This window comes from Nannobrachium achirus (genome assembly GCF_963921795.1).
Source record: "Nannobrachium achirus genome assembly, chromosome: 7".
Classification (NCBI taxonomy): Eukaryota; Metazoa; Chordata; class Actinopteri; order Myctophiformes; family Myctophidae; genus Nannobrachium; species Nannobrachium achirus.
In genome coordinates this window covers 40373709-40384800 of record NC_137816.1, presented here as the reverse complement: position 1 = coordinate 40384800, position 11092 = coordinate 40373709, and the positions used below count along the sequence as shown (strand labels likewise).

The window sequence follows — 11092 nt, the reverse complement described above, 5'->3', positions numbered from 1 at the left end:
GTGCAAAGTTTGGCATGGATCGGGGAAACTGTGGCGGAGATATGAGTAGGGGAAAAGTGTGACGTGTGACGTGACAGACGGAGGGACGGAGGGACTGACAGCCGGTGGAGGTTTAGATAGTATACCGTAAGTAACTGCGACCTAACGATCGCAAGGCCCCTCCATGCACCTTGGGGCCTAGTAACTCAGTCCCACTACCCCCCCCCCCCCCCCCCCCCCCCGCCGTGACGCCCCTGCTATCTCTCTCACTCATTGATAGGACCCCTCTGAGAAGTGAGAAAGTGGTTTGAGAAAGTAATGTTTTCTCAGTTTATATAACAGGTAATTCATTCTGAGCAGTCCCGTCTCCTATTTGTCTACCCTATGACTGTCCACTGTCCAATCATACAACTGGAGTGGACAGGTCTGTGGGTTGGTGTGATGAGCATCACCTGTTACAGATTAATGCACGTAAAACTGAGGATACTGTGGTGAATCTCAAGTCTCAAGATCTCAAGGTGGATTACAACATGATATACATGGCTATGACATACTGTAAAGCAGGTCACAGAATACAAATACTTAGGGGTCCAATTTGATAATGAACTTCTAGATCTGCTATTTTTGACTAATGTTCCCCTCAGAGTAGGGATGCTAGGGTTCAAGTGATTAATGTAAAACAAACGTTCCTATATATCACACAAACATTTAGCAGGCCCCCCTGTAGTAACTCTGAGGACTCCCTAGGGGTCCCGGACCCCCTGTTTAAGACCCCTACTGATTAATGACTCATTAAAATGTAAGCATCCAACCAAAGTTGTAGATTACAGTTTAGAAATGCTGCTTGATAAAATAAAAAATAAAAGTAAACCAAATTAAAATTGAAAGAGAGTGTAACAATGGAACCGAATGGCTTATGTCCATTGTCTATCATGGCTGTTGAGCGGTGCTAACCGCTCCTTACGCCTGGCTTTGTGTGTATGTCCTTATGTCCCTATGACCGTATACGAGCACAACACTAACACCACACGAGACTAACGTCATAGAAAGTATGCAGAGACTGACATCACCACAGCTGATGTGCACGTGTGTCATGTTTACTTTGATACCATGCAAAGCCTTTACTGTTATATGACTAGCTTTTCCAATCTAGGTTTTCAGGCCGCTTTGTAGCTATAGTTAAGTGACGCCCACCCATGGTCCACTGTTCACCATGCTAATTGGCCAAGCTGGGTGTGACGTTTGTGCTGCCCTGACAATATAAGTATTGACACTTATGTTGCCGTATTGCACTTAGTTCTACCACCGGTTTTTGCAATTTGAACTGTGAAATACCAGCAGAACAGGGATACTAGATTCAGGGCTAGCGCACTAGGATAAACGTTACGTTGAGAGGTATTTATTGAACATCATCATTATTCACCATCATTGCAAGCATGGATGATAAGGAGAAACTGAACGATACACGCCTGAAGATTTTCAAGAACAAGGGTCGTGATTTGGACTCTATGAGAAGACAGAGGACTGAGGTAGCAGTGGAACTTCGTAAGAACAAACGAGAGGAACACCTTTTCAAGAGGAGGAACGTGTCCTATGAAGACATCTCTGATGACGACTCGGATCCTGATGATGGAGATTTCAGATCGCAAAACACCTCTCTTGAAGAAATAGTAAAGAATGCTACCAGCGAGCACCTGGCAGTGCAGCTGAGTGCTGTTCAGGCTGCCAGGAGGTTGTTGTCTGGTGCCCATAACCCTCCCATAGATGACCTGATCAATGCTGGCTTCCTTCCCATTCTGGTTCACTGCCTTGAGAAGGATGACTGCCCCTCTCTCCAGCACGAGGCAGCCTGGGCTCTGACCAACATAGCGGCTGGGACCTCGGAACAGACCCAAGCTGTGGTCCAGTCCCACGCTATGCCGCTGCTGTTGAGGCTGCTCCAGTCCCCTCATCAGCATGTGTGTGAGCAGGCTGTGTGGGCCCTGGGTAACATCGCCGGTGACGGCCCCCAGTGCAGAGACTATGTGTTCAGCTTGGGTGTGGTAAAGCCCCTGCTGTTGCTCATTGGTCCCTCCATTACCATTGCGTGTCTTCGCCAAGTCACCTGGATGCTGCTCAACCTCTGCCGCCACAAGGACCCTTCACCGTCAATGGAGGCCGTTCAGGAGATTCTTCCGGCTCTCTGTTTCCTGATCCAACACACCGATGTCAGCATCTTGGCAGACACCGTGTGGGCTCTGTCCTTTCTGGCAGATGCTGGAGACGAGCACGTCCAGATGGTCATTGACTCTGGCATCATACCTCGCCTTGTTCCTCTGTTGAGTCACCCGGAGGTCAAGGTCCAGAACGCCGCACAGAGAGCTGTGGGGAACATAGTGACCGGTACAGATGAGCAGACCCAGGTGGTCCTTGACTGCAATGCTCTCAGCCACTTACCCTCTCTCCTCGCACACCCCAAGGGGAACATCAACAAGGAGGCAGTCTGGTTCCTCTCTAACATCACGGCCGGCAACCGGCAGCAGGTGCAGGCGGTCATCGATGCCGAGCTTGTGCCCATGATCATCCATCTGCTCGTCAAGGGAGACTTTCCTACTCAGAAGGAAGCAGCGTGGGCTATCAGCAACCTGTCAATAAGCGGGAGGAAAGAACAGGTGGCGCACCTGATCGAGAAGAACGTGATCCCTCCATTCTGCAACCTGCTGACGCAGAAGGACAGCCAGGTGCTGCACGTGGTCCTAGACGGCCTGAACAACATCCTCTGGAAGGCTGATGACCAGGTTGACACGGTTACGCGACTCATCGAGGAATGTGGCGGTTTGGAGAACATGGAACAGCTGCAGAGTCATGAAAATGAGGATGTCTGTAGACTGGCCAGTGAAATTATCGACAAGTTCTTTGTGCAATCAGATGTCATAATTGGTACTGGTTCGAATCTCCCTGCAGAAGTCTACTTCAGTTGAGCCACAGTTGTCCTCATAGTCAAAATCCAAAACCACACATTTTTTGATTTTTTATTTGTTTACATATATCCCTGTATTGGAGACTGGCTTTTATTTGTTTGTGTCAACAGCGCCATCAGACATTATTAGAGACCTGGCTTTTAACTGAATACAGGCCAGAGGAACTAAAACGTCAGACGTTGGGCAGCCTACTGCTCAGTAGGCAACACTGACTGAGTTAAAAACACTAACACTGTGACCTAACACTGCAGCTGAGCTGCTTGGCTCATGGTGGTCTTTCATTTGTTTGGCTGTGTGAATGTTGCGTTTCAGAACGTTTGTTGACCACAAACCTGTGGACAGAAGTGTGCAAACACTGGAGTTACTTTTAATTTGAGGGGTTCCCAAACGTTTCCATGCCAAGAACCCCTTATAGTTCAAGCTCATGGCAGTGACCCCTCTATTGCAAAATGGCTTATAAAAAGAAAAGGTAAATATATAATAAATAAATACATTAAGGGTTGGGCAATGGATAAGGGACAACTTCAGATATTTACACACTACAGAATATCTAGACAACAATATCACTTTCTTTGTTATATATAACACACTTGTAGATCAACTATGCTACTTTTCCATGACATGACATTAATTTACCAAAAAAAAAGGAAATCAAAGACCACACATGTGTGGTCTGCTGTGGTCATGTCGGTCTCTGTGTACTTTCTATGGCGTTGGTCTCGTACTATATATGGACATGGGGACATAAGGACACACAACGCCAGACGTAGGAGCGGTTAGCACCACTCAAAAAACACAAAATATTCAACTGGGTTTTCACCCACAATATTCTCCAGAGGCCATGCCTGGCCATGCCACGGTATAGGCTATCTTTTGCCCACCTTCAATAGACTTACATGATGTTTAATTGAACCTTTTGCATAGTTTTCAAGCTTCACGTGACATCACAATATCTCCTCATTATAGAGTAATTGCCAAAGGGACCCATGGAGTGCCACTGGCCTCTGAGGCAAGTGTTCCAGCAGACCGGTTATCCTACTGGTTCCACGCTCAGTACTCTGGCAAGGTTCTAAGCTATGTTCCACGCCATGAATGTACTTTCATATTGTAGCCGTGATTCTATAGACATGCTTAAGAATGCATTTTAGCCACCTTTTTTTGCCGCAAGGCCCACCCAAAGACCCCGCCGTGTCACACGACTGATGTCATAGAGCAGTGTTTCTCAAATGGGGGTACGTGTACCCCTAGGGGTACGAAGAGGTACTACAGGGGGTACTTGAGAGAAAATGGAAATTATTTTACTGTTATGTTTGATGATAAAACACTTTGTCAGCCTTCTGGTTGGTCCCTGACTGACCAACCAGCAGGCTCTTTCTGCCTTGTCCCGCCCTGGTTCCGCCTTTTTTATGTTGAATTTGCTAAAACATAATTTTTGGAGGAATAAAAACATTTAAAAACAAAACGTCAAAGTATTCATTGAGAGTAATGACAAAGGAACTACTGACATGATTGTTTAAACAGAACTCCTTTAATTACATATACCTGATTATTCAAGCAATATACGGTATATTCACAGTTCCACACAGAAATTCACATGAGGCTAGCCTACTCCCCTTTGAAACAGAGTGCCTCTGCTTAATATGTTTCTCCAACAGTGTGCTGCAAAGTAGCTGTGAGCGTCCGCAAAGCAGACTGTGAGCGTCCGCAAAGCAGCCGCATACTCTAGTTACTATACAGTAACTAGAGTAATTGCGACCGTATCGGTAGGTCGCATTTACTATAGAAAACCTCCAGATTCTGTGTATGTGTCACAGTGTGTGACACCTCATCCCAGCTCAGCAGAAGGATATAGCTGACCTGTTCTGACATCACAATAATGTTGCAAATGAATTCCGTCCTTGTCTGACCTCATAGACCTATGACATCTGTCTGTCATCATACAATCCCTTTTATGCCCATATATGGAGATCCCTGATGTCATCAATAATCACACTTGCAAATTAATTCCGTCCTTGTCCCTTTTATTAGCAGATCCCTGGTGTTATCAATATTAAGCCCATATCTGGGAATACCCATATATGGGCATTATTGTGTCAGTCTCATGTGGTCTATGATGTCAAACATCTATGATGTCAGACGTCAGTCATCTCCATATTTGGGAAAATATGGCCACATTTTGGGCACATTTTGTCCAACTCAAACAACCAACCAGGTCTGTGCATTTTTTTGGTCAAAGTTGATCCCATGCCAAAGCGCCAGTGCTCGCCCAGCAGTCTGCTGCATAGACATAAAAAGGTAGACGCCTCCTTCGGCTCTGGGGCGTCCGTCTTGGTTGACAGGCAACTTTTCCAAGACTGTATGGCTGCAGGCGTGGACGCTTCCGCGTGTGTCACAGAAGGGGACGCTCGGTTGAATTGAAGTCCCGGAAAACATGCGCTGCGATTGGCCAGTAGTCTTTTTGAGTGGCAGCCTGCCCTCAACACTTCCGCATTTCTGCCTATCAAGTTTGATGGGTCGCTCCAATGAACTGCAGCGGCGGACGAGGTATCTAGCTTTTTATATCTGTGGTCTGCTGTCACCCAGGCGGACACGCCCATGTGCGCGACCTTAGGCCCCCCTAGGGCCTCTTACTGGTTATACTATAAATCGCGGAATCTGTGTGTCACACGAAATCTGTCCTTGGCATAACTTGGAGAGCATCCGACCGTCTGACCGTTCTGTCTCAAACTCACAATATCTGTCCGTATCTGTCGGTCCAAAGGTTCTCTCAGTGTGTTCAGGAGATTGTATACATTGGCTTCATGGATTGGCCAACCCAAACCTGTCGTCACTTCTGTGCCGCTAAGCCAGTATAAGTCAAGACTTACCACTGAGGTTGCCTGTATATGCAACCTGCAACCATGTATTTCCGCTGTTGAGTCCTGCAATGCAGCTGAGGAATTAGTTTAATATCCATCATTCGACAGTGACCTGAACCTTAGCAAATAAGATTGACTTGCAATTGAATGTATAACATAAATTGATTGTTCAATACAAAAAAGGTTAATTTTTTGTTTTTCCATTATTTAATAAAACTAGTCCTTACCCGTTCAAAGATATGAGCTCCGAAATTATGTGCAGTGTGTGGGTTATGGGGTGTGCACTGTGCACACAGTATATGAGGGATGGAAAGTAACTTTCTGGTGCTTGCATGATAATATGTAGGAGCATCAATGTAAGAAATACCCGTTTCGTTTAAAGGCTACAGAGATACTGTGTACCGATCTACATGACAACATCTGAAAGAGGGCCAGCCAACTGTATATGTTCAGAAATGTATATGTTCATAGAACTTGAAAAACTTTTTGTATAATTTTTCTGGGGGGTAAAAGCAGAATGCTTAGAATTCATAGGTAGAATTAAACTTCTGTGTAACCATGCCCTTGTGGGGAGTGTGTCGATATTTTGCGACATAGCATCTGTTCGACGGCCCATTCTTTCGACACGGGTTAGTGTTAACTTGGTGAAAAGCTAACCTGCCGAGTCGTGCCGACATGGATGAGTAGCTAACCTGTCATCTCCCTTAGTCGAAATGATGGGACGTAGAAATAGCGAGATTTCCCCGCCCTTGTATACTATGCCTTAATTACCAAATTACCAAATTTCCAAAAGTTGCAGGTTCAGTAAATTAGTGGGCAGTTTGCATGTAGAAGAACATGGGTCTGACTCTGAACAGATTATCCCTCAGGTTGCAAAATTATATTGTGTTGTTAACATCCTGATGTAGAAATATATCTTTAGTCTAAAAGTGATGGGCTGGGCATAGTGAAAATGTATCATGTTTCATGATTCCATCTGGCTCCACTCTGGGAAAATGGCATTTTTCATTTCAAACTAATGGGATTATTCTCACAATGATATAATATATCTCAAAAGATACAAAAGATACCAAGAATACAATAGCCAACATGTCCTAAGCACGGCGAAGGTTTTAGAGTTGGAATGGAGTGGCATACAGCAACTGCACATCAAACTGCAGTGTTCATGTGTAGCCGTCTATGATGCCAGTCAACTGTAATTGCGACCGTAGGTCGCACTTTACTATCAAAACCACCACAAAGTGTAAGTAACTCCGTCTGTCTGTCAGTCTGTCTGTCACACCTCACACGTCACACTTTTTCCCTGCTTATATCTCCGCAACCGTTGCCCCGATCCATGCCAAATTTTGCACACACGTTCCTTGGCTGCCAAACTACAACCTCCAAGGACCCCCGGAGCTCCAGGGACCCCCAGGTCCCTGGGGGACCCCCAGATGTAAAAAATGACCAAATGCGCAAACATGACCAAATGACCACCCCAACGGGGCTGCTCACGGGGAATTCCCGGGGACCACCGACTCCTGGTGCTCCAGAACGGATGCAAAAGTGGTGGCGCCCCCAGTGGAGGACCCCCTACACTGCAGCTCACATAAAATGCCGTAACTCCGGCTAGGAGCGACCGGGACAGCCGGGGCCGGTACCTATTCGTCCGCCTTGCCGGCGCGGAGACCCCACCCCTCATTTCTCACATGGCCCTCTTCTAGCGCCACCATGAGGCCGATTCTTGCAAAACACATTTTTGGACACTGCTCCTACAATTTTCGCCCTAAAATCACGCAAATCGGTACACAGTATGTCTACACTCATCCCATCAACATGAATCTGTCCCATATAGCGCCACCTCCAGGCCGATTTTTAAAAACACATTTTTGGACACTGCTCCTACAGATTTTGCCCTAAAATCACGAAAATCACTACACAGTATGTCTACACTCATGTCATCAACATGGATCAGGAAGATTTTGGCAAAACACATTTTTGCCCTATTTGTGGAGATAAGTGACCTACGGTCGCTTATCTCCCGATTAAGGAGCCTTACTGGTGTATCTATGATGTATGATTCAATATTTGGTCAGGGCTACAGCACGATCCGACCGCCATTCCCTTCTATTTCATAATGTAAAAAAATATAATAATGTGGGGAAAAAATAAATGTGCTGCTGATTGCCCCTACCCACACACACACACACACACACACACACACACACACACACACACACACACACACACACACACACACACACACACACACACACACACACACACACACAATTGAAAGAAGAGTTTATTCAGTCACCAAGGTGTTGATTTGAAAACACATAATAAAGATATTGAACCGTTATTTAGCAAATAAATAAAAATGTAAGAAAATATTCCAGGTAGATATTTGGACTTCAATAAGGGGGAAATAAAAATAAATAAAAAACTTCCAAAGGTCTTGTAGAAAGATAACATGCAACCCAATTTCACATCTGTTTCTGTCAATTGCCATCAAAAGCCTTCGTGTGAGAAACCAGACATGATGGCTGTGTTACATTTGCACACAACAACCACATGACTACATCCTCCACATTGTTCAGATCATCACTGTTGATAGGAAAACCGTTACTTCGCAGGAAATGGAAAAAATAACCTGCGTTGTGCTCCAAATGGATCCGATGTAGTTATTATTTGGTTACAGTAAATATTTATAAACCCCACACACAGAATTAACCACTTTCACTATCGAAATGTTCCTAAAATAGGAGAAACAGCAGATCTACAAGCGACCTTTGTGCAACATTCTTGTATGACGAAACAGGGTATATTCATTTACGAAAAAAATACATACAAAGTTTAAATGCAGAGATAACGAGGTGTCTACCCGACAGTGATAATATTCCATATTTAAACTGCACAGAACTAACTGGAGAATAAAGTAATGGTAGGTGTGAAAGGTGTGTGTGTGTGGGGGGGGGGGGGTCAGTTGCTTTGTGGTCACATCCCATCATGTCTGTCGTAGTGAAAAAGTTCTGTTTTGGTGACTAAGTCCATAAACAGAGAAAGTGTCCTCAACTCTTTAGTCCTTTTGTGGCCTTTTGTGGCCAACTGGCTTTGTGAACATAGAATCATGTTTCTAGTTGAGATTTCAGCTATCGCTGTGCAGATGTTACAGCTGGGACAAATGTTTTCATCTGAAAGATATTCACTTCTCAATGGAAATTGTATAAGTAGTGTGTTTTGGTCTCATGGCGTTTCTTCCCAAATTAATTTTCAATACTGTTGTCTTGTTGTCTTGTCAATACTGTGGTTAAAAAGTAGCCTAGTAGCAGCCTAGTACTTAAAAAGTAACACCTGGACCAGGGGTCTTCACCAGGGGGTCCGGGACCCTAGGGGGTCCTCAGAGTTACTACAGGGTGTCCTCCAAATCTTCTAATCCTTTTTATTTTAACAACTTAAACCCTAGTGACCATATTCTGAGAACTGTAGCCAAAAACAGCCAATCTACAAGCTCACAACGCCTCGTGCTGCGAGGCGTTGTGAGCTTGTAGATTGGCTGTTTTCTGAGGTTTGGTGTAGAGGGGAAAAAGAACAGACTAAGTACTGAGTAAAAGGTCAAGTTTATTAGGAGGAAATGACGGCTCAAGTGGTTAAATATCTGAAAACACAAATTGACATGAATCCAAAATACACTGATGATTGTGCTGTCAAACGATTAAACTATATGGAATCTATGAAAAGGTTGTGGGGGTCCCTGCTTCATCTCTCTCTCAAATAAGTGGTCCTTGGCCTGAAAACTTTGAAGACCCCTGACCATTGATTTGCTGCTATAGGGTCATTCCTGGGTTCATTTGCACTGTGGATAAGATGCTGATAAGATAGGTTGTGGATCAATTTCAAACCGGCAAACCCGAGTGTGATATGAATGGATGTTTGTGTCTGGGTTTTCAAATCTCTCTGTGATCGACCAAAAAATCGTCGTCTCTCCTGCTTCCTCCAACATGTGCAGCCTATTTAGTCATTGTCAGGAGAACAAGTTTGTAGTGTTCTCCGTTCTTGTCCTCCATTTCTTGTCCTCCATTTCTTGTCCATTTGCATTCATTTTCATTCTTTGTCTTCTGTCACTTCATCTTTTCTTTCTCTCCTCTGGCTCCTTCCATTCTCTCTCCTGCTCCATTGCTGTCAATTTAGTCGTTGTTTAGTCAAATGTTTGTAGTGTTCTGCACTGCGCTTGTCCTCCATTTCTCATCCATTTGCATTATATTTGCATTTTGCATTATTTTGTCTTCTCTCATTCCAACTTTCTCTCCTGTTCCTTCCATTTTTCACTGCTCTCTTTGACCTGTGCAGACAAGTTTCTCGTTTAGTCTTTTTGTAGAGTTCTCCTGCACTGCTCTTGTCCTTCATTTGCAATCGTTTTACATTTTGCATTATTTTTGTCTTCTGTCAATCCATGTTCTCTCCTCTGGTGCCTTCCATTCTCCACAGCCCTTCTATACAGGTATACCCAACAAGTAAACCTGGCATCAATGGAGTGGACTGCCTGGTGATGCAGGATATACATACATCCCCAGGACTGTCCTAGTCCTAGGAGATGTATGTATGTACTCTGTATGTATACTTGCATCACCGGAGAGGGACAGTCCTGGGAGGACATTTATCTTTCCTCTCTGTGTGAACCTCTTGGCCAAACTGTTCAAAGAACATCTTGATCTTGGGGACGGACAGAGATTTGAGCTTGATGACATCAGCCTCAGCTGGTGGTTCAGGGCTTTTATGGCTGTCCTTCTCTTGTCCCGCACCCTGTCTGGAGCCAATACGTTTCTGCACTTGGGTTGGTGGACCCTGTGGAAATGCCATTATTTTCTCCTGTTCAAAGATCTTCTTGAGCTTTGGGACTGATGGCCATTTCTGCTCCATGACAGGAGACCCTGCCTTTTTCCTGGCCTCTCCGAGGGGTCCAGGGGTGGCAAACGCCACAGACTCATCTTTCTCTGCTGGAACCCCCAGCTCAGAACGTGGTGTCTCTATGGGCTTCCGCTCAGCTATGTGTGTCTCTGGGTGGGGCTCTGATTTCAGCTCCACAGCATCAGGCTTCATCGCCTCCACAGCCTCCACTGACGGCTCCGCATCATGTCTCGAGCCTACGCTAGGTTTCTGCGCATGAGTCGGTGGGCTCCGTGGAACTCCCCTCGTTGCTGATTTAGGTTTCATCTCCTCCACGTTGAGACGACAGTTACCACGGAACTTTATGGGCCTGTTACTGAGGATCTGCTGCACAGGTTCCAAGTCATCAAACATCACAAAGCCAAAGTT

At 45.1% G+C, this 11092-nt stretch overlaps 1 protein-coding gene across 1 annotated transcript; it reads left to right on the top strand.

Annotated features, from left to right (window-relative positions):
- Positions 1-1415: 1415 nt before the first annotated feature.
- On the top strand, positions 1416-2939 carry LOC308288756 (importin subunit alpha-3-like; the record flags this gene model as incomplete). The annotated part of the gene is made up of 1 exon (XM_080730226.1): positions 1416-2939. One exon carries the CDS (start codon positions 1416-1418, stop codon positions 2937-2939), a length of 1524 nt encoding a protein of 507 aa, XP_080586352.1.
- Between the last annotated feature and the right edge of the window lie 8153 nt (positions 2940-11092).